Source organism: Neomonachus schauinslandi, chromosome 9, assembly GCF_002201575.2.
Source record: "Neomonachus schauinslandi chromosome 9, ASM220157v2, whole genome shotgun sequence".
Lineage (NCBI taxonomy): Eukaryota > Metazoa > Chordata > Mammalia > Carnivora > Phocidae > Neomonachus > Neomonachus schauinslandi.
Window position 1 is genome coordinate 102,716,099 of NC_058411.1, and position 26,999 is coordinate 102,743,097.

General features: G+C 50.8%; 3 protein-coding genes across 8 annotated transcripts in view; 1 reads left to right on the forward strand and 2 right to left on the reverse strand.

Moving 5' to 3' along the window:
* The first annotated feature begins 1,693 nt into the window (after positions 1-1,693).
* On the forward strand, positions 1,694-4,654 carry SNX22 (sorting nexin 22). The gene is made up of 7 exons (XM_021694070.1): positions 1,694-1,762; positions 2,156-2,239; positions 2,649-2,753; positions 3,276-3,370; positions 3,750-3,782; positions 4,019-4,086; positions 4,509-4,654. Exons 1-7 carry the CDS (start codon positions 1,694-1,696, stop codon positions 4,628-4,630), a joined length of 576 nt encoding a protein of 191 aa, XP_021549745.1. The 3' UTR covers positions 4,631-4,654.
* A 410-nt stretch (positions 4,655-5,064) lies between these two features.
* PPIB (peptidylprolyl isomerase B) lies at positions 5,065-10,645 on the reverse strand. Its single transcript, XM_021694069.1, has 5 exons — positions 10,319-10,645; positions 9,453-9,566; positions 8,444-8,537; positions 5,966-6,150; positions 5,065-5,408 (listed from the first exon to the last, which is right to left on the reverse strand). The coding sequence occupies exons 1-5, from the start codon at positions 10,451-10,453 to the stop codon at positions 5,286-5,288; spliced, it is 651 nt and encodes a 216-aa protein (XP_021549744.1). The 5' UTR covers positions 10,454-10,645; the 3' UTR covers positions 5,065-5,285.
* A 2,188-nt stretch (positions 10,646-12,833) lies between these two features.
* CSNK1G1 (casein kinase 1 gamma 1) overlaps positions 12,834-26,999 on the reverse strand; it is a 102,127-nt gene continuing 87,961 nt past the window's right edge. For 3 of the 6 annotated variants that reach the window (XM_044918448.1, XM_044918446.1, XM_044918450.1), the window contains 3 exons: positions 26,108-26,214; positions 22,764-22,787; positions 12,834-18,720 (listed from right to left, as the gene is read on the reverse strand). In XM_044918448.1, coding sequence (XP_044774383.1) covers positions 18,666-18,720; positions 22,764-22,787; positions 26,108-26,214 — 186 coding nt within the window. In that variant the 3' untranslated portion in view covers positions 12,834-18,665. The remainder of the gene's footprint in view (positions 18,721-22,763; positions 22,788-26,107; positions 26,215-26,999) is intronic. The other 3 variants (XM_044918447.1, XM_021693779.1, XM_044918449.1) reach the window with 1 other exon arrangement.

Sequence of the window (26,999 nt, forward strand, 5' to 3'; positions counted from 1 at the left end):
ATGGTGGTTGGCGCTGCTAGTTAGAGAATGGACCTTGTATGATAGAGGGAGGCAAGGAAAAACAGGGAGATCCATTAGGAGATGTAGCAGTTTTCTGGGTGGTAGGAACAGAGACAGAGGGCCATCATTAGGACAGGTGATCAAGAAGTTTAGAGGCCTAAGGGTCCTGGGAGAGGACTCTCTGGCCAGTAGACAAGGAGAACAGGGTCTCTGAGTGATGGGGCTCTAAAGTGCAAGGGAAGAAATGAAACCCCAGCACTTCTGTTCATAGTGGGTCGTTTCCCTTGCGGAAAGTTTCAGCTTCCTGATTCTGGGGCTCTTTGTGAGATGGAATTTGGGGCAAGAAAGTGTGGGACAGAGTATTGGTGAGACCTGCTTGCCCCCTTTGGGGTCATCCTCTCAGCTTCTCTCTGGGAGTGGAGCTGGGGGTGGGAGTGGAGAGAGTTTCTGCTCCAGCTCAGAAGCACCTCTGCACTAGCAGGGGAGGAAGTGAGTCAGTGGTCCCCCAGTCACCAGCCCCTACCCCTAAGACAGGTGCTCTGCTTCCTCCTTCCCACCACAAGGCCTCTAGCCTCCCCGCCCTCCACCACCTCCCCAGACCTTTGTTGGGAGAAGTCAGAGGTGTCCTGAATGGGACTCTGCTGAATGGGACAGCTCCCTTATGGCTGAAGTGTAGGGGGCTCAGTGGGAGAGCAGAGGCCCTTTTTAGCCCAAGGGGTGCAAGAGTTCTGGATTAAACCCTACCCCATAGCCAGGAAGGCATTGCCCGAAGCGGTGGGCAAGAACGGCCTCGTGCCTTCTCCCACAGTCCCTCTTCCCCAGCCGTTGCCCGGTTCAGGGACACCACCCACCTCTGCCTCCAGGACAAGCCCACAGGCTGCCATCTTCTCAGCCCCTGCTCTGCTGGGGGCTTAACAGGGATCATCTCAATTTTTATACACTCTCCTGAGGGAGGCCTATTAGCCCAATTGTGCAGATGAGAACAGGTCTACACAGTTCAGGAAAGCCAAGCTATCTGCCCTCCAACGCAAAGCCCAGGTCCTTAACCTGCTTCTTCCTGGCAAACTGGACCTGAAGCAGGTTGGGGCTGAAAGATAAATGCATGGATGAAAAAATAAATGAGTGAAGGGGCTTGTGGATGCTGGAAGAGGCGGACATCAAAGCCAGATTGCCCCAGTCCTCCCCAGGGGTGGCTGCACAACCAGGGTCCAGGTGAAACATGGAGGGAAGGGGATGGGGGGCAGTCTGGTCCCAGGGATGGGTGTGAGGAACGCAAAGAACATCCCCCAAGGTAGGCGCCGAGGTCTGGGCCCTGCCTCCCTCCATGTCCAGCGCCCACAGACCCTAGTCCTTACTAGGCGCTCAATAAAGAGTAGGTGAAATTTTGGCTCATCTGCATTCCTGGCAATTAGCGGGTACTCAGTAAATGTTGACAAACGGATGACTGTCCGCAGAAGGGTCCCCACCTGCGGCCCACTAGGCGCAGGGGGTTGGTGCTCGGCTCCCGCCTCCCCGCGCTGCCTAATCTGCCCCTCGCAGGACCGCGCGGCGCGAGGGAACGCCCGGGGCGGGGCCAATTAGGGGCGGGGCCTGCGGGCCCGAAGGGGGCGGGCCCCCGCCGGGGTCGGTGGTCTGAGCTGGGAGAGGTCTTGCTCCGAGCGTCGCGCTCGGAGGGGCTGGAGCGCGTGTGCGGATGCTGGAAGTTCACATCCCGTCGGTGGGACCCGAGGATCCCAGGCAGAGCCCAGAGAAAGGCCACATGGTGAGCGGGGACACTGGCTGGGAAGGCGCACGGGACCCGCCGGATTTCCCCGCGCCAAGCGCAGTGGGGATCCCGCGCCCGGGCTGCCGCATCGGAGCGCGGCGGGTCGGGCCGTCCGGAGACCGCCTGCCGAGGGTCTCGGGCCGCTTGGATTTGCCAGCTCCGTGGACGACGGTCCGCGTTCACGAGGGACTGCACGGAGCTGAGGGGCGGGTCCGGCCTCCCCATCTCCCCAAATGTGTGGGGAGCGTGGGAGGGTCCCCGGAGTTGGCGGGGCTCCCAGGCCGCTTTGTGCCTTTGAGCGCGGGAGGGCGGGCGCGTTGCGGGCGCGGGTCCTGCTGAGCCCGCCCGCGGGGCCTCACGCGCACCTGGCCGCCCGCCCGCGCCCGCCAGGTGTTCCGAGTGGAAGTGCTGAGCCGCGGGCGCAGGCACACCGTGCAGAGGCGCTACAGCGAGTTCCACGCGCTGCACAAGCGGGTGAGGCTGCGCCGCCGACCGACCGACCGACCGACCGACCCCGGCCCGGCTCCTGGGAGACGGGCGAACTGCGGGCCCAGCCTCTGCCACCATTACCGCCCCAGTCCCTGGAGGGCTCCGGTCCTGGGCACAGACCTCCCTGCGGGCTTCGGGGTGGGTGCAGAGGGGGGAGGGCCCAGCCTGTACTGTCGATGCCATCGCGTGGCCGGCCAGCCCTCGGGCGTTTGCGGGGGGGGCTGCTGGGGTCTCTCTCGCCCCCGTCCCAACCATCCACTCGCTAGCGTCTGCCCCAGGGTAGAGCCTGAAGTCTGGAGGTGGGGGCGGGGAGGACTGGGAGAGACTGTTGGGCGCAGTGAGCTTGAGGACTCAATCGGAATACTGTGATGGCACCGCGGTAACCTCCTGGCAGATCAAGAAACTGTACAAAGTGCCCGACTTCCCCTCAAAACGCCTGCCTAACTGGAGGACTAGAGGATTGGAGCAGCGGCGGCAGGGCTTGGAGGCCTATATCCAGGTGTGCACGGGGCTCACTCTGTTGCCCCCTAAGCTGCTTGACCAGAGGTGTGGCCCAGACAGCTGGGAAGGGGGGGGGTAGGGAGTGAAGGGGACCCACATCTTGAGCGTGCTATTTACTACCCCAAGCCTCAATATTCTGAACAGTCATGAGTCCAAACAGCCCTCTGTATTGATAGAATGGGATGAGGTAACACGAGGCAGGTGGTTTCAGTTCAATGAAAGCTAGTTCTCTTTCCCCCAGGGTGAGGGTCTGTGCTACCCTCAATGCTGAGGATTTGGGTGGGGACCCTTCCCCCTCTCTTCCCCACACAATGATGCCAGATTCCAGGCCAGGTTGGCTTCCTGGGCTTACAACCCATGAGTCACCCAGGGCCCAGTGCTCAGAAGGACCCAAGCTTGGCTTAATGCTCTGCTCGCTCTTGAAATTCTTAGTCATTTTGGAAGGCCCCCGCCTCTCCATTTTGCACTGGGCTCTGTAAGACAGCTGGATCTGATTACAGGTTCCCTCTGATCTCTCCAGGGTGTCCTGTACCTGAACCAGGATGTGCCCAAGGAGTTACTGGAATTCCTGAATCTTCGGCACTTCCCCACAGACCCTAAGGCCAGCAGCTGGGGGTGAGCTCCTCTGGGGGCCATGGCTGGGCAAGAGAGAGGGGCCCCAGTGCTTGGGGGGACAGGGTCTCTCTGCAGCAAGCGGGTGAGGAAAGGTTTGAGAAGCCAAGCCCTTTTCCTTCTTACATCGGCCAGGCACCAGCCTGCTGCTTCTTTGAGACATGACCTCCATCATTAGCTTTCTTGACCGGGGGCAGAGGGTCTAGTTTCTGGACAGTCTCGGTTACCGCAGCCACCTCCGGAACTGAGCTTGTTACAAATAGAAGCAGTGGTCCCCTGGGAGGTGAAGAGCTGGGCTTGCGTGTCTCCACCTCTTCCTCACGCGCGCGCCCGCCCCCACCTCCCCCCACCAACCGCAGCTCACAGCGCGTCTCCTTTTCAGCACCCTGGGGGAGTTCCTGCCCAATGACAGCAGGCAAGTCAAAGCCCCAGCCGCCCCGCTCCTGCTGCCCCCTGGTGGCCGCGTGCCAGGAGGCGGCCTGCGGTTGTCTAGCCTACCCCACCCCCTCCAATCCCAATCCCAATCCCGGTTTCTGTTGGTGCCTCCTGAGCCCACTTCCCATTCACCTTTTCCTTTTTGGGTACTTCGTGATCTCAGTCCCGGGTCTCTACCCTGCCTCTCCCTCACTGTTTGGGACTCTTCCCTCCTAGCTCCCAGCTGCACCACCGGCCTGTCTTCAGCTTCCACAGGGATCCCTACATTCGCAGCCCATCCCCAGGTGAGGGCCTAGGTACCAGGGTGGGAGTCGGGGGTGAACCTGCCATTTTCAGCTCAGGACCTCCAGGCAGCATCTCGTGCCTACTGCCTTCCTCTGGGGCCATACCTGCCCTGCTGCTCCTGTAGCCTGCTTTGTGTTCTTCCGAAAGCAGACGTGGTGAAATAACCTTGGCTCTCCTGGTCTCAATTCCTCGCCAGCCCGGCTTACCAAGCTAAAGTGAACGGAATGTGAGCGGGGCATGCCAAGGCCTCATTGGGGGGTGGCCAGCTGTTACCTTTGACCTCTATTCCTGAGGAGGGGGCAGAGCCTATGGGCTCAGGAGCTCAAGGAACTAGAGGCCTGAGGCTAGGCCCACCCCCCCCCCATCTTTTCTTCCCCCGCAGTCCCCTACCCCTTCCTCCTGTTTTCTTTCTGTCCCACAGAGCCTCTGCCCAACGTGGTGGTGAATGGCGTGCTCCAGGGCCTCTATGGCTGCAGCAACGGGCCAGATGAAGCTCAGCCGGAGGCATCTTGTCACCCTGCTCCTTTGCCACCGATGCCCTGACCAGCCCAGAGGCCTATGGGCCACCTGCCAGGACAGGCATGTGCCTCAGTGTATGTGCCCCCTTCTCAGAGGAGGCTGGGTCCCCCTTGGCCCAGACCCAGGACTAACCTACCCGAGGTGCCAGGGCAGGGACAACAGGGGATAAGGAATAAAGGGAGAAGTCCATTTAGAGGTAGGCTTTGACAAGGTAGAGATGTATTTCTTCCCCTCCACCCGCAGGGGGGCGGGGGACAAGCAAAGGCTGAGGCACCCTCGTGGCAAAGGTTAGAAGGAAAAGCTCCTGCCTGCTACCTGTGGATAGTTATCAGGGCACTAGGGTTCCGACCAGAGCCCCAGAAGGGGGCACAGGCACCCCTGGCCACAGGAGGCCCAGACATGCTGGGACCAGGACTTGAGCAGGTGTTGCAGGCCCAAGAACCCAGCCCACACACTGGTTATAAAAAACCCACCTTTTTTTTTTAATAGGTCAGCATTGGTAGGACTTTGTTACAAAACCAGGCTGGTAGGTAGGCCTGGGGAATGGGGGAGGGGGGGTCCACTCCGTCAGACGCCAGCACTGGGGCCAGGGTAGCACGGAGCCCTGCGGCGGGCGGTCTTCACCCGCGGGAAGGCACCAGGGCCGCACAGATTGTGGCGCAAAGAGGTCCCTGGGGCCCTACTCCTTGGCGATGGCAAAGGGCTTCTCCACCTCGATCTTGCCACAGTCTGCGATCGTCACATCCTTCAGGGGCTTGTCCCGACTGTCCGTCTTGGTGCTCTCCACCTTCCGTACTACCTCCTGGGAAGGCAGGCAGAAGCAGTAGAGCGGCATGAGTGCGGAGGTCCACCCCTCAAGGGAGAAGCCCCGGAATATGGCCGGGGAAGGCTGAGACCCCCATGGGACGAGCCGCATGCAAACCTTGAGGCACCAAAATCCCAACGGGACCCTAGACAGGGAGAGCCCAGCTTTGACGAGGGGACGCGGGAGTTTTGATCCTCTGCAGTGGGACCGGGCTGAGCTAAGGGCGAGGGGGAAGAGGGTGGCTGGGGAGTGGGTACCAAGTGGCTTCTCAGGGACACAGTGTTTGCCTGGGTCCTGCACACCTGACGGGGGTGGAGCCTAGCAGCGAGTGAGTGAAACGGAGGCTCCTGCCCCTGGGCAGGCTGAGGAACTGAGAACCTGGGGGCAGAGACACGTAGGGTAGTTCCCGATGCCCTCCGGGTTTGTGCACATGAACACTGGGAGGCTGTGCGTTCCCTGTCAGGAAAGGGATAAACTAGGTGGCACCCCTACCCTGGGCTGTCCCGTTTCCTGGTGAAGGTTGCTCAGGTTTAGCCCCTGCCCCTCAAACTCACCATGCCTTCCAGAACTTTGCCAAACACCACGTGCTTGCCATCCAGCCAGGCTGTCTTAACGGTCGTGATAAAGAACTGGGAGCCATTGGTGTCTTTGCCTGCATTGGCCATGCTCACCCAGCCAGGCCCGTAGTGTTTCAGCTTGAAGTTCTCATCGGGGAAGCGTTCACCATAGATGCTCTTTCCTGGGAACGAAGAGTAGGTCAGGGAGCTGAGTTGGCCCAAACCAAGCAGATCTTTGGGGTGAGGATTCCAGGGACTCAACCTGTCTTTGGTGTCAGGCCAGGCTCCAGTGGATTATAAGGACTAAAAGCTGTCTTCTTCCTACCCTCTGGTCTTGGAGCCAAACCATGCTGACAGACCAAGTGGGGCATGAGGCCAGGCTGATTTAGTGAACAGCTCACCCGATCAATTATTTTGAGGAATATAGTTTAGTGGCTTTTAAATAAGGCAAATATCAACAGCTACCCTTGGCAATGGCCTGGGAGGTCTGCCACTGGAACTCTGAGGTACTCTGGTAGAGAGAGGTGCTATGCAGGGGGCAGGGGAGGTAAGAACTCTCCAGAAAAGGAGGACAGCTGTGGTTGACCAGCTTTTCTACCTAACAGCACAGAAGATAACTGAGATGAGTGGGGAGGGGCTGCCCCTTGGGTTCTGGATAATCAAGAGCCTCTTATCAATGAACACAAAATAAAAGCTGGATGTTGATGTGTGGGGTATGTCTATCCACGAGGGGTCTGAGGCCAGGGTACACGACAAAGGGAGTTGGGCAGACCCCGACACCATTTCAGAGATCCTCACCTAAGTTCCCAGAGCTGCTTCTGCCCCCTTCTTTCTCCCTGTCTCCTCTCAGGAGATTCACACTGTGTGTGAGTGACCATAGGACCTGGAGAAACCCAGTAACAAAGAAGCTTCATTTTGTTTTACCCAACACCTTTCAAACTCACTTGCGTACACAACCTGTACCTATTTGCATCCCGTGGTTCCGCAGAGGGACCCAGCTGTGGAAATTGTCCTGGACCGCGGCTCATCAGGGAGGCATTTCTGACTACATAGCAGGTGGGGAAGGCTAAACCCGACAATCACTAGACGCTGGGGGGGGGGGGGGGGGGGTCTCTGCCCAGGCCAGGGAGCAACCCAACCCTGTGCAGCAACTCCTGGCTCAGAGTCTCTCCTCGGTGAGAGTCCTCTTTGTAAATCTCCAGTGACAGCAGGATTTCAGTTACTGTTACTCTCCAGAAAACCCCACATCTCCATCCTTGGCTCTGATCACTTTCCCAACACAAGGCATCCCAAACTCAAACGGATAACTTCATTTTAAACTCAACCGATTTCGTCATCTTTCCCTCCAGACTTCAGTTCTTCTTTTGACAACTTTTCCTTTGCAACCGTCCATGTGGCTCCCAGCCGCATTATCTATTCCTCCTCTCCACTCCTGCCATGCGCACTGCAGTAACGACTAATGCTCAGAGTGCAAACGGTGTATGCCAGAGAACCGACACGAACATTTTACACCCAGAAAAACTGCCACATTATTTTCCCTCAAACTCCTTTGCACCTGGGTCTTCCTCCCATTCAAAGCTCTCCGGGGGTCCTCCCTCCACGCAGGACAAACCCAGGTTCCCAGGTCCGGCCACGGCCCAGCACTCTGGGCCCGGGTTTGGTGTGTGCTCTCCTTCCATCTCTGGACCCCACCTTCAGCCAAGCTCCTGCCACAGAACAGAGTGGGTTCACCTTAGCCCTGCCTGTCTGCCCAGGTTCTCCCCGGCCGGGACCCTGCCCACATCTTCCCGCACATTCTCAAGGCGGCCACTTCTCCATCAGCCTGGCCCAAAGCGACTCCTCCGCTTGTTGGCACCTCGACAGTGACTGACTTGCCACATGCTGGGCACCTACCATGCAGCACCCCAACTCTTTCCACTCTGACTTTACACCCGAAGGAACCCGAGGCTCAGAGGACTCACCTGCCTGAGGTCACAGAGCACGAAGATGGCAGATCTCACCCAACTGTGTCCGACCCCGTGCACACAGCGCTTTGTATCATGTCTGCTCTTTCTCAGGCACCGCGGCCGATGGCCGTCACTCACATTCTGTCCTGTTCTATGGCTGCCACGTCGTGTTCCCCTGCTTCCTCCCGCCCAGATGCTAAACCACCTGACAGAGCCTGACCTAAAGTCACTGACCCATGTGTTTAGCTTTGCTCCCCCTCCCCCCAGGGGGTACCCCGTGAGAAAAGCCACCAAGGCCGTGGGCCCTGGCCGGCAGGCCTGCTGGCGGGGTGAGAGCCACACACTCCCCCCACCGTTCTCCTCTCCTTTGTCCTGGGGTCCCTGTACAAAGGAGGCTGCGTCGCCATGCGGGTGCCAATCCTGCCTCCAAGCTGGGCGAGCAGGGGGCCTCGTCTGCCCAGCACGGCCCAGCCTTCCCAGGCTGGAGGCTGCCCCAACAGACCCTGCTGCCCAGAGGCCCTGATGTTACCTCCAGTGCCATCTCCCCGGGTAAAGTCTCCACCCTGGATCATGAAGTCCTTGATCACACGATGGAATTTGCTGTCTTTGTAGCCAAATCCTTTCTAGAAAAGGAAAGAAGGTGAGAGGCAGCATGAGACACCAGGCAGACATTAAGGAGGCCCTGCAGGAACCCAGCCCACAGCTCCTGCTCCCAGAAGAGACACCACTGCTGATCAGATTCATCATTTGACCTGCTGAGTGAGCAGTTACCAGCAGGCCAGGCGCAGAGCACCCAGACCCAGGAAAGGCTAAGATGGCACGCTCCTCTGCTTTTATACAATTCTGCTTCACATGATGTCTCTACCTTTCCCTGCTCTTTTTCTAATCCTAAGAACAGATGCAAGAAAACAGACCAAAAAACAACAGTTACCTGCTGGGTCACCGCAAAGTTGGAATACAGACTTTTTCTTTGATAATTCTTTATTCTAATTCCAGTAAACATACAGTGTTATATTAGTTTCAGGTGCACGATAGTGACTCAACAATTCTATACATCACTCAGTGCTCATCATAAGGGTACTCTTAATCCCCATCACCTGTTTCACCCATCCCCCCACAGCTCCCCTCTGGCAACCACCAGTTTCTTAAGAGTTAAGAGGAATACAAACTTTCTTAAACAGGGCACTCCTGTTTCTTTAAGACCTGGAAAGCTCTGGGCCCCTTACCCTTAAGAGAAAGTTCTGGTGCACAAGCCACAAACTAGTTTCCATGGATATGTTTTCCTTGATTACTGCAATGTCTTAAAAATGAAAATTTTTCTTAAAAAAAAAATTTTAAAAATCCGTATTTCTGGATTTAGTTTAAAACCTCCAGAAGCCATGATAATACCAGGTTCCCAGAGCTGCAGGAGAGCGGTGAGCTGTTGGTACTTGGTGAGGGCTACTGCTACAGACAGGCCCCGCTCTGCACATCCGTTCACTGTCAGCTCTACTTGCCAACTTCACTTGAGTTCAACTACCTCTGCTCCAGCCACTTACCTCTCCCGTGGCTAAGGCCACAAAATTATCCACTGTTTTTGGAACAGTCTTTCCAAAGAGACCGATGACCACCCGGCCTATATCTTCATCTCCAATTCGCAGGTCAAAGTACACCTGAGGAAGAAGACCATTTCAAACTCAGCCTTTCTGAAGGGGTCTTGCCAGGGAAGCAAGGGCCCAAGAAGTTACCACGAAGGTGGAAGAGAAAGAACCGTATTTTGAGAGCAGTGGTTCTGAACCTGATTTCGGTGGTGACAAAAACCCTATGAGAATCTAATGAAGGCTCCAGACCCTTTTCCCAGGAAATGTTTGTTTGCACTCCCTTTATAGGGTAGCAAACAACCTTTAGTCTACATAAATAATGAGCGCAGATTCTAGAAATGAACGTCCAAAAACCATAAGGAGGGGAATCTAACTTAACATCATGCAAGTTTCAACTAGATTGCTACGCTTTGTAATTCCAAGTGGGTAACATCTGGCCCAAGTAAAGAAAGGATTCACAGTTTGCCAGACGTGATGTTTCACCATTTCCCCAGCGCTGGACGGTATTCGCAAAGACTGCTCTGAGGCTGACAGTGCCAGCCCCGGCTGCACATGCCGGGCGCCCGCTCCTGGGTTAAGGCTGGGGCTGGGGTGTCGGGGAGGAGTCGGGCATTCTCTGGTCTGAATGAGGAGGACCGCCCGGACGCCACGAGGCCACAGCCGGGAACCTAGGCAGGGGCTGAGCCAAAGCTGAGGACGCCCAGGCCTGAGCTCCGGGAGCTTAAATGCCCCGGACACCGGTGACCTGCGGCGCCGAGGCCGGAACGCGGGCGACGGGGGGGGGGGGGGTTTCGCCAAGCAGGTCGGGAGAGGGGAGGACGGACCTTGACGGTGACTTTGGGCCCCTTCTTCTTCTCGTCGGCCGTCGAGGGACCTGGCAACAGTAGGAAGAAGACAGAGCCCACTATGAGGGCGGCGGCGAATAGCACCTTCATGTTCCGCTCGGAGAGGCGCAGCATCCACCGAGCGAACAGAGCGCGGCCCCGGTAGCCGAGGGCCGGAAGAGGGTGGGGACGCGTCGGCGTGGGCACCGGCGCCACCACCGAGAGCGGCTGGGGGGAAACCGGGGCTCCTGCCCGCCTCCTGGCAGGAGATGGTCCTTATTTCCCCCCTCTGGGTCGGCGCCGGGTAGTAGGACCTCGCGGGGGGCGTGGCCCGGCCCGCCGTCAGGGCTGGCCAAGACGCGGGCTCGTGGGTGGCTGCCACGTTACTGTGGCCTCATTGGCTCCCCAGCTCGCCAACGCCCACCAACAGGAAAAGGATCACGGAAGGCGGCACCGCCCCAGGAGCACGCGGATTGGGTCTCCGAGGAGACTACAAACCCCAGCATGCAGAGCGGCCTCTCTCGTGGCCCGTCTTGCCTTTGCGGAGGGGAAGTCCTTCGGAGGTTAGTTTATGTTAGGAAGACCGTGGATGGGGGAGAAGGCGCTTGTCAGTTTCCGAATTGGGCCAGTCAAGCATTAGCCACCACTAGCTTGGGTTTAAGTATGGTAGCTTCCCAAAACTCGGAGCATGCTTCTGCTAACCCAGAGTATGACCTTATACTGCACCTTCTACTTGTCTTGCAAAACTTGCTTCAAAACCTTTCCTTTTTGACTTAGTCCCTGTCACTTTAGTCCCTGTTTTTCTCTGGTCTTACTGTGCTTACTGCTGTATGTATAAGTCAATGCACACTTTATTATTGTATTCTCTGCTTCTTAACTTCCTTCCTTTACCTATTTTTCCAAGTAAACAGTTTGTTTGTTTTTTTGTTTTAAGTAGATTCCACTCCCAGCATAGAGCCCAATACCAGCTTGGATTGATGACCCTGAGATCAAGACCTGAGCTGAGATCGAGTCCGACACTCACCCGACTGAGCCAACCAGGTGCCGCCAACTAACCACCTTTTTGTGAGCAACGCACTGTATTGCATGTGTTGCCCTTATTTTGTATACATCTCTCCCAACCCTGCTGTAGGGCTAAGTGTCCAACAAATATTGGTTGCAACAGCATCATATTAACAGAGGTGGGAAATTATATATATATGAAACGGCCTGAGGTTCAGTCTCTCTTTTCTAGAAACCTTCAGGAAGGTCAGGGATAGTCGTCAGATGCTCTCACACTTGTTCCAGTCTACAACATGCATATTTCATCACTGGGAGTCTTACCCAGAAAAATAAAAATTACATCTTTCTCAAATTTAAACCTATGACATTAAATGTCTTTAAAACCAATTTTCAAAGATTAATAAATTCTTGGTCTTCACGGCCCCAATTGTAGGTAGGAATGGCTGTTTCAATTAGTTGAACCCTGCAATTTGGTCTCTTTATGAGGTCGGGACCTAAGTTGGAGGTTATGCATGGCCACTGGCATTAACTTGTCCTTGCTTACGCTGAGGTCAATGCAGCCAGGCTGCAAAGCTTCCACAGGTGTCTCAGAGAAACACGAACGACATTTGCTGTTTCTAATCCTCACACCTCAATCCAGACCACCTCGATCTGGTAAAGGTTCTTCTAGGTAAAACTGTTGCACTGACAAAGTTGATCTTCCAATACCCCCACCCCCCACCATTTTTTTAGTCAGGACTCTTTCCCCATTGACTGGTCTGATGCTGTCCATGACCAGTGATAAACTGTTTTCAAAGGAGCCTTCTCCACATGAGGAGCTAATGCTAAAATGGCATAAAAGCAGCCTCCTCTGTAGCCCCCCACCCCCCACCACTTTTGGAAGGAAAAAAAAGAAAGCTTGATGGATAAAATGTTCTAAATGTGAAGTTTTTCCTCTCATGATGGTCTTAAAACATGTCTTCTGCTTACTTACCTACCAGTGAAAAAAACAAATCAAGTAGTAATTGAGTAGTAACAAAAAATTGGAACCAGCCAATCATGCCGATTGACAGTTGTTTTATGGATATATATATATATATACACACACACACACACACATATATATACACACACACTTGTGATTTTATAATTGCACATCATAGTTTTATCCTCTATCTGTATAGACGTTCATTTGGTAGAGCAGAATTACAAAGCTATTCCAAAGTGTTCCACAGAGTAGATCTTAACTTCCCGATGTTCTACCACCTAAGAACCACAGGGATACAGGAACCAGTATGTGAGTCATCAATGTCCAAGTTCTGCCAGGAATATTTAAAGTGACTGACAGGAGACAGCAATGTTCAACCCAAAGGAATGAAGCAAGAATGCCAAAGTATCAGGCGTTATATTCATTCGTTGGAACCCTGAGTCATATCAAAGTTAATCCTAGCCAGATTCTTAGTTACAAACGAACCAGGGGAAATTAAAACCAGACAAACCAACCAACTAACCAAAGAAAATTAGTCAAGAAAGGTAAGACATTTTATTTTACATACAAAAAGGGTGCAAACTGAGTCCTTTCTTCCCCAAATTGGGGAAGAGGTATACTTAAAGATCACATTTGTGTTTTCCATGGTGCCCTAGGAAATGGGCTACTCTGAGATAACATATCAAGACCCATTTTCCATTTTTCCAAAAAAGGCTACTTCCTCTGCAGAGGAGTTTCTCCTAATGGTGTACAAATCTTTCTCCCGGAGGAACCATTTCAAATACACTTGAAATTGACATTCATGTTTAAAAATACTACAAGTTTCATTTTTCACAGCTGAGCTTTGCGACCAGTGCCAGGGTTTATGAAACAACATCACATATCTAAAATAAAACAAAACAACAACAACAAAAAAAGGCATTTAACAATAATCAGACACATTCACACAGCAATTAAAACTGATTTCCACAGCTGATTTATACATCATCTAGTCTTAAAAAAATTGCAATCAACATCCCAACATCTTTTTAAAAGTACAACGGGCAAAGATTAAACAAACAAACAAAAAAATATAATAAATTAGAGCATGTAATATATCCAATGGGAATTGATGAATCAACATTATTTTCCATTGGGGTGATTATATTTTTGGTTTCATCTCTGTCTTTTCTGCTGTTTACTCTTCTGCTCGATAAATGGGGCTCATTCCCAGAGCCAGCTTGCTGTGACACTAATTTGAGAAGCTCACTTGTTACTTGTTTACTTCTGAGAATATTCAGTAACACGTGGTCCCAGCAGCCTGGGCTGTGAGTCTTTATGGAAGTGAAATGCACAGATGAGAACGCGCACACACACAGACACACACACACACACAGGCATACAAGTGCAACCACACACACCCATCTGTAAATATATTTCCTCCCAAAGAAATGGCTCATCTCTCCTGAGACATTCCTAACAGATTGACAAGGCTCTTAAAAAAAAGCTTTCGGTGCAAGGGCTGGCCTGGGATTTGGTCTGGAGCTCATGAAGAGGAACACTGAAAATGTCTCACCTGCCCTGAAAGAGGGGGTTTGCGGGGAAGAGGCAGTCGGGACAGCTGTCCTCTTGTGTGTGTTATTGGGATGAGTGCACGGCACCCCCGCTTATTACCATGGATAACCCTCTGCTCTGAGACTCTGAAGGTGGTGATGGCACTGGAAATACGATTGTGAGGAGAAAGAGGAAAGTAACAAAAGAAATTCTGTCCACAGAACTGAGGTTTCTTTAGAACATCAAGTTTGGTAACGAAACTAAAAACATACGGAGTACACGTTCACTTTTTCCTTTGTAAGCTGATCTACAAATACTGGAGTGGACGTCCTGGTTGCTTTTTGAGGAAATCTGTCAACTACTACTGTCTATATCCAGGGAACCTACTTACTATTTTGAATACAATGGAGAAACCTATTCTTTTGCACTCAGTCACCTGCAAAAGGAGTTATGAGAAACATGTTTTTAAGACTGCTTAATTGATCGAAGACTTCCAAGATTCTTTATTTGTGGCTAAAAACTGCTCAAAGCTCTGCAAACCCTCACAAGGGCCGTGGTTTCCTCTTTTTCTTATTCAGAAACAAAGCCACCCCTCCCCCCTCCCCCAAACAAGACAACAAAACCGTAAGAATCTCATTTCGATTCCTGCTGACCCATCATAGGAAAGACTGGGAGTCCCTGGCCATCAATCTCTAGACAGGGCTTTCCCGGAGGCCTGGAGTTGGCAAAAGCGAGAACCCCAGAGACAAGTGCTTGTTGCTCAGATGGCCAATCCGGACGGGGTGCCTCGTCACGCTGGCTCCCTAACGGTTGCTGGGACTCATCTGCGCACCCTGGGGCAATGGCGGGGATGGCGGCAGTGGACTGGCAAAGGCAATGTTGGCCGGATGGCGCTGCCAGCTCCCAATCCGAGGGACTCCAGCCCTAATGCGGCTGACACTGGAGACGACACTGTCAGGGCAACTCACTGGGGATGCAGAACTGGTTTAAATATGAAAATGGAAGAGGTGACTGGGACACACAGGAGGCAGGTGGAATCGGAAGAGATGCATCAGAAGAGTAAGTTCCTTTGCGATGCTTTCTGGGCTGCCATGGAAGTACTAGTTTTTGAGAAACGCAGGCCATGCTTGCTCACTGAGAGGGGGAATAAGTTCTATCTTTTGCATACAAAAAACTTAAGGCTATGGTCTTTAGTAACCACTCCGACAGACATTACCATCACTGTATTTCTGACCTTAAAGATGGTTACTCACACTGAGAATCAACACTGAATATGCACCATCAGTGCACACTTCCAGGGAACCAAGTTGGGATATCGAGGCGATGGACCCTCTTCGGGCTGCCGGCAGGGCCGTTTCTTTGTACCTGCAGTTCGTGGACATAAACAGGCAAATCAACACCACTATGAAAACCCCAGGATCCTGCCGTCTCCTGTTGCCCCCGCATTCCAGAGTGAGCTGGAGCTTTAACTGGAGGGCAGCCTAGTCCCTTGACTTGTACCTCCTTAGACCCTGTTTACTCCTAGACAGACCCAGTGCAGCAGAATGTTCATGAAGGTGGTCACGAGAGCACTGCGGCTGCTGGAACACTGCCCTCCCTTGCAGAGGAGTCCAGAGTGAGATCCCTGGGAAACGGCAGGGTGTGTGTGGCAAGTGATCAACCCTTACAAGGCCTGACTGCGCAGACGCGTGTCATCCTCTGGTATACGAGAAGGACCGTTTATGCCTCAATCTGCTCAGGGTGCAATGCCAGAGGGGCGCAGGGCTCAGGAGAACTCCTGGTGGCATATATTAAGGGTTTTTTTTAAATGAACAGATGCTGTTAATACTTACTGCTAACTCAGAAGCAATTGCATCAATCCCAAAGAAAAAGATCCCTAGGCACCACGTTGTGAAATGGAGAAAGATCAAAAAACTGCAGTGAGTGGACTGGGGTGGCTGGTGGGTGGCGGGAGTGCCCAGCCTCGGGGGGCTGGCTGAGGCACAGCGCTAAACAACTAGAGCAAGCGGCCTGAGGGGGGGAGCCCTGATGTGCTGGTGGGGATGGTACTGATGGCCAAATTATTCCTTAGGTAGTCTTTTTATTTACTTTTTAATTTTCAGGAAGATCACAATAGAATCTCTCAGGGGTCTGGGACCATCTTGGAGTGCTAATGGCCTTGGAAGAATCACCATGACCTTTTGTTATGAAAATCAAATACCTAGTAAAGAGATTTGTGGGGGGCAGAGAAAGAACAGTACATTAGGAAGGACCCCCCATAACTGCTTAGGTTTAAACCCCTCAAGAGCTAGCCTTTAAAAACATTTAAGACCAAAAAAAGTCACAAACCCAGCTGCAGGGGGGCCTGCCCTGAGCCAAGCTGGTCACTGCCTTTGCTTTTTTGTGGAAGCAGAGGTGGGGAGGCACTTAGTGGGTATGGAGTGCCAGGATGCTAGAGGCTTTGTCACCATTTCCCCTTGTCCTCCTTTGAGAGACAAGGCTTTTTCTAAACAAGGTATAAGGAAGTTAAAGTTTCTATACAAGGAAGTTTGAGTTGCCCAAGTGCCAACTGAGAAATAAGTTTCCATGATGGTGCCTTAACCACTAGGTAATATCAAGGAAGCAATATTCAAAATCATTGTGGAAAAGGGATGTGACACTGTGTCTCCCAGCCACTCTGTTTTGTATACAGGAAAATTTCTTTTAAAGAAATGAAAGATTACAATCTACACGTGAGCTAAGCAGGTCTGAAGCCAGTAAACTGATACTTCCTAACCAAGGCCCAATGGAACAGTTGAAGCCCAGTAACTCTGATCCATGCAACTGCTGCTATTTCTGCTCCATGTGAGATACATCAAGGGACTTGTCAAGACATGCCAACTACCAGAAAGTATCCCCACATCCTCCAGTCCAAAAGATGGCCCACTACCTCAAGCCAGAGGCAAATGATTTTGTTCCCAAAACCACCAGACTCAGTCACCAGCCACTGGTCCTCCACGGTTAGCTCTCTCTACTCCCAGACACAAGGCCTTGTTCCCTGACGTGATTCTTTCTCCTCTGTCACATCTGGAATGAGGTCACTGTTTGCATAAGCCACTGAGCTCAAATGAAAATTGAGCACAATAAGATTAACTCCATACATTGATTACTTTCCAAGCAGTGAATGAAGAACCAAGACCCTTCATGGTAGTAGGTTAGGTGACTATCCCACATGGGAAGGCAAATAGTGGACTGGGGAAAACATGCTTTCAATACGCGGCCATCTTATTTGGAAGGAGTCTACATCCAATTGAGAAAATAATTTCAGACCTTTCATTTCAATATCCTTTCCCCTGGAATTTTCCAGCACCAACCAATCTTATCCTCCTGTTCACGACAGCTCCACGTGCTCAGTCTGGAGCTTGCTGCTGTGGACCTACTGGGAGAAGATCTGCAGGTGCTTGGTTTCTGGTAAGGCAGGCCAGACCAAATGCCATCACTCAGCTACCGGGGCAGACAGTACACACTGGTTTTATTTACTGGCCCTATGATGCCAAATCCTGAGGTTCTTCTGGCAGTTGGAAGGTAGGCTCACTTTCCTCCTCTTCTTGTCCACTAGTGGCAATATGGCGGTGGCTCTTTCATCATGACTTTTGTCCCCCAAGTCACTAAGGAAGTCACATGGCTATCTAGTTGGAAGTCCCTGGCAGTGGAGGAAACTGATTATTTCCAATTTTTTTGTCAAACATCTTCTTCTCCTGGTCACAGTCTGGCTTGGCTGGCTTATCCCATGTGCTGGAGAGCAAGGCAGTCCAAACTGTAGGCTGATGAGGTCAAGAGGCTCTGGGAGGGACATTCTTCAGCAGCTGAGAAGATGAAGGAAAATTCAAGTATGTTTCCTTGCCAACCTGAGTGTTTACTCAGAATGACACAGAGTTTGGCTTCTTCTCTTCTGGGTGCTGCAGACCCAACTTTTTCCACTGAGAATATCCTCTGGACCCATGTTCTCTCTGAATGGCTTGGGTGGCCCCATCCCCCTCAAAACAGAAAAAAGTAAAACTCCCAATATAACCAGACACAATATGCATCTGCCGTGTTTTTTGTTAAAAAAACAAAACAAAACAAAAAACAACTAAAAGTGCAATAAAGTCAGTTTTTTTTCCTTTGATCAGAACAATTTGCATTGTCCTACTACCGTCTGGAGAACAGAGTTTGCTTGTCAAGAGAGCGAAGAATGCCAACACTCGGGGACAGTAGACTGCAAATTTCTCACAGCTTGTGTCCGACAGTGTAACTTCACAGGAAGAAGGGAGGGAGGGAGGAACCTGCACCCCGTGGCCAGCTGGGGACGGAGGCTGCACAGGCACAGAGAAGGAGGGAGCCTTACTGCCAGGCACGCCTGGTAGTTGGAGAAGGTTCTTCTCCCGCCCAGGCCTGCCATCTTCCCCCTGCCTTCTTGGCCACACCCCCAGCCTCTGGAGTTCCTTCAGCAGACAAAGCCTTTAATGCACTAGCTTTTATGCTGGAGAGCACTGAGGGTGGGGCAAGAACCAGGAGTAAACTACCGCAAGGGAAGAGCATAGTAGTCCTTGAGTTTTTGTGAATGACACCTTCACTGTAAACAATAGGAAGGAGAGTCAACCAGGCAGCTCCAGGGGCAAGCAGTGGCCGGGCTGCCGCTCTGGGACCTGCTCAGAGCTCTAGGCAGGCGGCGGTGGCCACTGACCCCCCGGGCCCTGGCTGCCCACACTGGCTCCTTCTGGGGGCCTCTGTTTTCTTCTTTTTGGTTTGGATCTCCACGCTCCCCCACAGAGGAGTCCCTTCCAATGAAAAATGGCAGGAGCTGCAGGTGCAATTGAGGGCCTGAGGACTCCTGGGAGGCACTGGTCACTTGTGGCGCTGGGCAGTCTTCTTCCTTTTCCTCTTGAAGAAACAACAGCACCTGGAGCACAAGGAACATGGCAAGTCAGTGCGGGAGGCCTGCACCTTCGGACAGCTTCTGCCTGCTTCTGCTGACTGCGGGGGCTTGGGGGGGGGGGGGTAGACTTTCCCCCTGGCACCCACCCACAGGGCCACCCCCAGCTTCAGCGCACACACTGGAAGCAGTCGGCAGTGTCTGCCAGGAAAGCCAAAGGCAATACTGCTTCATTTCAATCTGCAGCTACCAAACCTTATCATCAAAAGGCTGCAGGCTAGGCAGGGCCGAAATAGGCATCTTTGGAAGGAGGAGGAAGAAGGCTTGTTTCCCAGTCTCCCACTCAGCACACATAGCTCATCTCTAGCTAGAACCAAGGCTGGGGGGTCCTCAAAGCTGCCTAAGACTAGCCTGCATTGCCGGCCCCTTGAGACAGAGAGCAAAATGACTGAATGCTGCTTCAGTAGCTGGCGGGTATGGAGCTACACCGAGGCAAACAAATCCCCCACAAAATATGATTGGAATTCTAGCAGAAGCTCATGATGCCGCCAATGAAGGATTAAGGATTCTTTCCATCCTGCATCCCCAGTCCCAGCCCCACCCAGCTACCCCGAGCAGGCAGGTGGAACCCCGAATCTTGTAAGAACTGTGAGCCCAGATCCCCTGACTGAAATCGGCACAGCCCACTTTTGGTTTGGAGGGGACCGGTGCCAAAGCCCAGGAGCTGACCATCAGCAAGCGCATGGCTGCAGGGTCCTCAGCTTAGCTACTGAGACTGCCGCTGCTGGGCCAGACAGGGCTAGAGAACTGGCCCTTGTGTAGGGTGGAGGTCAGGGCCTACTCCCCTCACCCACCCTCCACGTGCTGCTCCCTGGGCAACAGCCCTGAGCCCAAGCATCCCCGCCTTACTCCTGTCTCTGGAATGGGGAGCAGCTCTCGCTGAGGCAGTGACTAAGTACAGAAGGGGTGATGAGGGCAGTGGCATGGCTGGTGCAAGAGAGAGGTCCTTCCCAGGAAGCTGACACGTGGGAAATGAGGATGTGAGCGCCAAAAGGTGTGGATGAGTCAAAGATGCTAGATGGTGGAGGGGAGTCAAGCTGCAAACTTGACCCTTGAAAGGAAAGCTTTTCAGAGAAAACTGTCTCTGCTTCTCTTGCTTAAATCCCTCTGGGTTTAATGCCAGGGCTATTCATATGAAAATAAAATGAAAATAAAAAACTGGTGCTTACTTCCCATGCCTCCACTGTAGCTAAGATTCTCTCCTTTTTTCAGTCTGACCCCTTGGTATTTCGACACCCAATGGACAGGTTATTAAAAATTTGGAGGTCTCTTAGAATGTAGAAACAGACATTTATACAGGTAATGATAACCTTTAACTATATCAAGATGTATCAAACATGAAAATTTTGGAAACAGGACCTTCTTAAGGGGGTCTTAAAAAAGATTTTTCTGAGGATATCAATGACTTTTGTGAAATACTATTTTTTTTTTTAAGTTTATTTATTTATGTAATCTCTACCCCCAACACGGGGCTCAAACTCATGACCCCATGATCAAGAGCCACATTCTGACTGAGCCAGCCAGGTGCCCCATGAAATACTATTAATGGGTGTGAATATAGTCACTAAACAAAGTGGCATGTGTATTTGGAGAATGAATAAATTCTTTTAAATAAAAATGACCAATGCTTTTGATTGTTTAAGATCGTCTTCTCCCTGGAGAAGACTTCAAGGAAAAGAAAATGGTCTTTTTCTATTATATATGTTTTAGAAAATGGACATTTCCAAGTTGAAAGTCCTGAAATTAATATTAAACAAGGCAAATTAAATCTCATGGGAGCACCAGTATTTCAATGGCGTTACCTGCTCCCTGTTAACCATGATTTTCAGAGACATCACTAACATTTAAGTCAATTTCTATTCTTCTTTATTTTTTTGGAGGATACTAAAATGAGAAGTTTGTGTTTTTAATAAGAGCAATCACAGTGAAGTCTGAAATACTATTTTGGTCCATTTCAAATTATACTATTTTACCTCCTTCAAGGCAAGTCCTAAGAATTAACGTTTGCTTGCAAGCACATCATAGCCTGATGTGCCATGCCGAATTCGCCTGACTGGAGGGGAGTGGGAGCTGCGGTTCCGAGGCCTGGAGGAGTTTTTGCTAGTTACAGTATGGAACACTTCAGCAGGAGCGGAAGCTTCTCATACTTCCAGCCACGAGGAAACAGGCCCCACACCCCAGACCAAGCCCACTGACTAACTCCATACAGATGTCTTACTCTCCGAAGAGAAGGAAGGTGAGTGATGATGAACCTTCTTGTGTCGTAGGTTTTCTTCCAGTCGATTCTTTGATTGGATGACCAGAAGTTCTTAACATGCTGGAGTCAGAATCAATCCAGTCTCCCTACTCACAAGCCACCACGTGCTCTTTGCCCAGACCTGTAAGCTCCCTACCACGTGCTCTTCGCCCAGAGCTGTGAGCCATTACCTTGCCCATGCTGCTCCCTTGCTACGTCCTGGCCCTCTCCCCTTCAGCCATCCCTTTGCTACGCTTCTCTTCCTGAGTGTACTTTTACATTCTTCCCTTGCTCTAATACCTGGCTCAAGCCCCACCGTATCCGTGAAGACTTTCTTGACCATTCCTGTCCACAGTGACCTCTTGGGGGGTAATAACAAGTGTCCTGGAGAACTACTTGTCCTTTCAAGTATATATGTCTTGGCTCTACAACAGCTAGATGGCACCTAAGCTTTTTGGAGTACATCAGCTAGATGGTACCTAAGCTCTAGGGGAACCTCCTAGAGTTCCAAGCAGAGTTGGATGAGCACACAGCAGGCCCTGTATTTGCAGTCAGGATTATGCAACTGACATCTCACAGGAAAATATAGACTATGACAATGTCAGATTTACACAGACATGTTTGCTAGGTAAACAGGCCAAATGTACTCCTCAGTACCATAAGGCTACAAATTCTATTTCCATAAAACCCATTTGTTATCTTCCACATAGCCCTGTCCCTGGGGAAACCCTGTAGGCAACTTGGCTTAGACTGCTGGGGTTCAGAAACTGGTGTCCAACCCAGTCCCTGAAGACAAACGGAAACAAGGTGATCATAGAGTCCGGCAGGCTGTTATCACCATGTAGAACATGACCCCATGCATGCAGACGATGTGGGGGAGTTCTCATGCCAGACTGCAACAGACCAACTAGCTCAGAAGCACCTGGAAGGTCACAGGCAGCAGCTGAGAAGCAAGCTGGCGAGGGGGCTCTTTCTTGTAGCAACAATGTGCCTCACTGAAGGTGGATTCTCTAGGGCTTCCCCTCCCATGTACCTCCTGTTGTTCCTAAGAATGCACTCAAGGAACCTTTTCCAGGAGCAGAAAAGACAGGCTCCAATAACTCATTAGCTGAGTCAGCCCCTGACCCACTGAATGTACTCTGACAGGAAAAAAAAAAAAAAGACAATAAATGAAAAAACAAACAAACAAAAAACCCCAAACAACAACAACAACAAAATGTCCATTTCTCCGCCCAAGAAGGAGCTCTTTTTGAGAGACTCATTCTATAGATGAAAGAACCAGCTGAATCAAAAAGAAAAGTCACGGATTTTTCCCAAAGCTGCCAATTTGCAGGTGAGAGACCAAGCCACAGAATGTGAGATTATCTGGCAACAACTGCCCTTGGCATTGTGAATGATAATCTAAACAACTGAATAGAGTAACCCTGTCCTCCTGCTCTTGTCCCTCTCTGTCTGATCATCTCTGGCCTATTAATTTGGGAGACAATTCACTCAGCTAAACATAGAAAGGGAATTTTGGATACTGTGGGGTATTGTTTCGACAGGAGGAGACAGCGATGAAATGGGTTTGAAAGGAAAGAAGGAACAGATTAATTCCTGGGTGTAGGCCTGCCCCATCCCCACCTTGTGGATCTAGTTCCCCAGTCTGGGTGGTTATGACACAAGGCAGCGTATGGAAGCCACTGAGTGTTCCTAAGGCATGTTGTTTGGTTGTGCCAATCCCAGCCTAGTCTGGTCCACTCCCCTAGCATGTGGACTGGAGAGAGGGACTCACCACAGGTTGAGCATTTTCAGGCAGCTACAGAATGTGTAAAGAGAAAAACACAGAAAGGAAGAGAGAAAGAGAGAGAGATTAGTCCACAGAGGTGAGGCGGAAGCGACTCCCTGTGAGCCATGCAAACATGCAGTATGTGTCTGCGTTTCGTTTCTTCCTCTGTCAAGGTAGGGTGAGTATGCCCAGGCCACTTGGCCCCCACACTAAGGTGGAGGGGGCAGGCGCCTGACAGAAGCATCCAGGAGGGAGCAGGATATCTCAGTGAGGGGAAAGGTAAAACAGAAAGAGTTGGTGGGAGCCCCAGAGTGGGTTTTCCTGGGCAACTTCCAGGAAGGTAGCAGGAGAAAGAGGAAACGATCCTGCCTGTAAGAATTCAATCAAGCACCAAGTGAGCCATTTTGGTTCCCACACAAAGTCTTACTGTACGACGCGAAGCTGACCTCCTGACCATCCTGAGGGAAAGAGAAGTCGCTAGCCTTTCTACAAAGCTGACATGCCTGACCAAAGCAGCTGGTAGTTAGTGCTTCCTCTAGATGGGGGAGAAGGCTTCAGCAACACTTTATTTTAGTAGGAGCTGAAGCAGAGCAAGAAGGGTCACTGCTCTGGACTAAGGTAAAACTGCCCGGAGAAGGGCCTACATCCCATTCTTGTTAGTTCCCAGGAGAAATTGCTAAGTTATAGCTAAAGTCAGTGGATAACCAAAAACTCCTATTTTTACTATATTTTTACTCTAACAAAAATCAACCAAAAAGCTGCCTTGCCTCACCACCCCCTTCCAATCATATTTAAACAAGGACATGTGTCCTAAACAGAAGAAAAGGGCAGTTAGATGTTCGTTTCGTATACAGGACAAAAACAAGACCCTGTTATCTCTCTCCTCCTTTACACAAAACAAGCTGGGTGAGGAGCCTAAACTTTTTCAAAAGCTTGGAAGTGAAGGTTTCATGTATCTCCCCAGTCCCTGGTTGAATCTTAACATAGGCAACAGCCCTCTTTTTCCCACAAGCAGGCTGCATGGACAAAGGGCATCACAGCTGCGTGCAACGCGGGGTTGTTTGGGACGTCTCGTGCTTCTCTAGCTGTGATTTCTCCCCATGAAAATGGTAGAGCAGGTGGATTATGGCTACCCCTCCCTCCCTCCAAAACACAGAGATGGCCCAGAAGAAACACACATGGCTGTGCTGACAGTTCCCTGGGCAAGATGGATTGGTAGCTCATGAAATCACTAAGGGAATCAGCACACAAAATGCCCTAAGCTTTGAGCTTTTGGATGACATTTGGGCAAATACCACTGCTCCCCTCTGGTTTCCACACATTTCAGAAGGCCCAAACCTGGAACTAGTGGCAAAGAGGCCCAGTATCCTTTTCACTAAATGGGGAGACTTTAAATGCTCTTCACATCCTAGAGTTTAGAATATACCAGAACAGAATTCACCACATTGCAATCTCTTTGTGTGAACAGCCCCATATTTTACACACAGGACACAGACACCACACTCACATACACAATCAGTGTACACATTTACCAAAACGAAGTGAGAGAATGGGTTCAAAAGATAAACCTGTATAGGACATACTATAAGATGAAAGCCCATTCAATCTTGGTATTCAAAGTACACTATGAAATCCAGAACTAAATGCCTAGCCTTCAAAGTAATAGCCACAACATGAACTGGGAGCGAGGTGGGGTGGGAGTGGGTACAATCATCTTTCAAGCCCAGACAATGTTTAAACCAGAACATGCTTAGTGCCCTGAGCCCTGATTCCCAACATTGGCCACACATTCGAATTATCTGAACTTTAAAATTTCCTGATGCTCAGGCCATAACCCCAGATAAAATCAGAATCTCTGGGGCCAGGATTCAGATATATATATCTTCTAACACGCCCCAGGTGATTCCAAAGTGCAGCCAAGGTTGAGAACCCAGAGGATAAGGAGTACTATACTCTTTATTTGGGAGAATGAAGTTCTGTCATGGAAGCTGAAAAACTGTGAGTACCATTAAAAGCTCCAAAGTCTCTGAGAATAGAGATCATGTTTCCTTACTAAAAATGGTCTCTTCTCAGCATTAAAAACTCCCCCTGCCTTCCTTACTTATCAGGGCCTTATAGAAACTAGGAGAGGAACATATGAAGCTGCCTACAGTCAGCAGGGACTTGACAAGAGAGAATCCAAGTCATCCTTGAGTTGCTTTTTATCTCCTGGGTAGGAATCCCCAAATCCTGGCTTTCCAAGGAAAGGACCTCTTGGAAGCAAAGTGAGCTTATCATACAGATGGGCAGTAGACAAGCATGCAAAGTGTAGCTGGAAGAAAGAATGCAGGTCTTGACTGGCCTCCCACCACCTCACACCCAGAGGTCTAAGCACGTTCTGGCGGGTACTGAGGCCATGTGGGGGCCCAAGAGAGCACCTGGGACACAGTGTCACTATTCGTACGTTGTCTGCTTCTGAGAACAAGATACTGGGATAGCCTGAATATTCTCAAAGGGTTTATAAGAAAGGTCATCCATATCAGGCTTGGCAGCAGTTACTGGTTTGTAAAGGACTTCTCTCTCCCTACCTCATGTCTTCTTGGAGTTTAAGTCTGGATTGGAATTTGGGATGGGGAAAAAGGGAAACAAGTGATCAAAATGCTGCTGTTGCAGCAGAACTGGCAGCCCTTCCCCCTTCATCCCCATATGCTGAGAGTTTAACCACATGCCATGCAGAGAGCACCAAGGGCTGGTGGTACGGGTAGGGCAACAACACATTCACAGGCAAGAGAAGCAGAAAAGGGAATGGACTCACCCCTCCCCGATAGGATGATTTCCTCTCCTCCCAAAACTCTTTCTCACAGGTGTAGAAACTATCTTGCCTGACTTATCAGAGTCTCTCTGAGTCCAGAATCATTTAAGTGAGAACACAATGGCCCTAAAACCCTTGGCTCCAGGACTATACATGCAGAGTTCTTAAGCCAAGAACCAGAAATGAAATGCTGTTCAGTATGGCCCATGATTTAAGATAAGCAGATTTTTCTTTGTATCCCACAGGGAGCAAGAAGCTTCAGGGGACCCAAGAGGCTCATGACTACTATCCGTTTTACCTCTTATACCATGATTCTTTCAGTTCACTAGGGCTTTTGCCCCATGTGGACTAGAAAAATGTGATGGTCTTCCCAGAAATCACAGCTAAAGAAGGGCAGAAGCAGCCTTAAGGTACCATGCAAAAAATAAAATGGTCAAAGGAAGAAAGCTGAGGACATAAGCATGAGGAATCCAGTCTAGATGAGCAGCACATAGAAAGGAAAAGACAGAGAAGATTTTTCAACCCAGGACTCAAAAGCCCCCTTGAAAGATGAACGTACTTAGCTTCCTCGACTACCTCCACCTCGGCGTGAGCTGTGATTGGTGCATTGGAGTGGGCTCCCGTGGGGTCATCGACATTCAGCTCTCCATTGGTTGAGCTAACCACCTGGAACAGAAAGACGGAGTGTGACAGATGCCATGGCAATAGGAGCCTCCTGCCAGCACCAGAGAGGGTCCCTAGGGAAGATCTAGTCTCTGACTTAGGTACTAACCAGGCAATGTCTGGAATGCTTGTCTTCCTGAGCTGAGGGGCCAAATGTCCTCATTTGGTAAGGTTCCCAGGACCATATCATGTGAAAACACAAAATGCAATGATGTCATCATATAATAGTAACTTCCATACTGAATCCCTACTGTGTGTCAGCACTCTGCTACACTGCGTGTGTGTGAATTTAATCTTCACAAAAAGCCTGTGAAAGAGGTCATGGTACTCTCTTTCATTCCACTTCTCTCAGTTTCTTATGCTAGAATTATAAATAGACTCAGTGATGATATTGAAAAAAAATTCTAAAAAGGAAATCAATAGAGGGCATCAGAAACTATAAGCAATCACACTTTCCTTCAGAAATTTCTTCATGGCTTTGACCACTGGTTTGAAGTTACTCAAACAACAAGACTGCCGCATCCTCTCTGGTGAGGGGGCAGACGGTAAGGAAACGCTTTCCCTTGGAAGACCAGTCTTATTTCAACAACCTTTATTTCAGGTTCATTGTCATCCCATTTCTCACTGATGGTCCCCGAATTGTAACTGAAGGCTCTCACTCCTGTCATCTGGTTAATGTGGACCCGATCAGGCTTCTCTTGCTTGTGCAGCTGCTTCTGTCACCTGGTTTCATTTCCAGCACATGATTCCTGCTTATGTGGGTGCTGGGAACTGGGAAAAGGGACCCC

Coding starts and splice junctions, on each gene's coding strand:
- SNX22 (XM_021694070.1), top strand. CDS start 1,694: ATGCTGGAAGTTCACATCCCGTCGGTGGGACCCGAGGATCCCAGGCAG. Junction 2,240..2,648: donor TCCACGCGCTGCACAAGCGG/GTGAGGCTGCGC, acceptor ACCTCCTGGCAG/ATCAAGAAACTGTACAAAGT. Junction 3,371..3,749: donor CCTAAGGCCAGCAGCTGGGG/GTGAGCTCCTCT, acceptor TCTCCTTTTCAG/CACCCTGGGGGAGTTCCTGC.
- PPIB (XM_021694069.1), bottom strand. CDS start 10,453: ATGCTGCGCCTCTCCGAGCGGAACATGAAGGTGCTATTCGCCGCCGCC. Junction 9,567..10,318: donor GGCCCAAAGTCACCGTCAAG/GTCCGTCCTCCC, acceptor CTTCTTCCTCAG/GTGTACTTTGACCTGCGAAT. Junction 8,538..9,452: donor TGGCCTTAGCCACGGGAGAG/GTAAGTGGCTGG, acceptor TTCCTTTTCTAG/AAAGGATTTGGCTACAAAGA.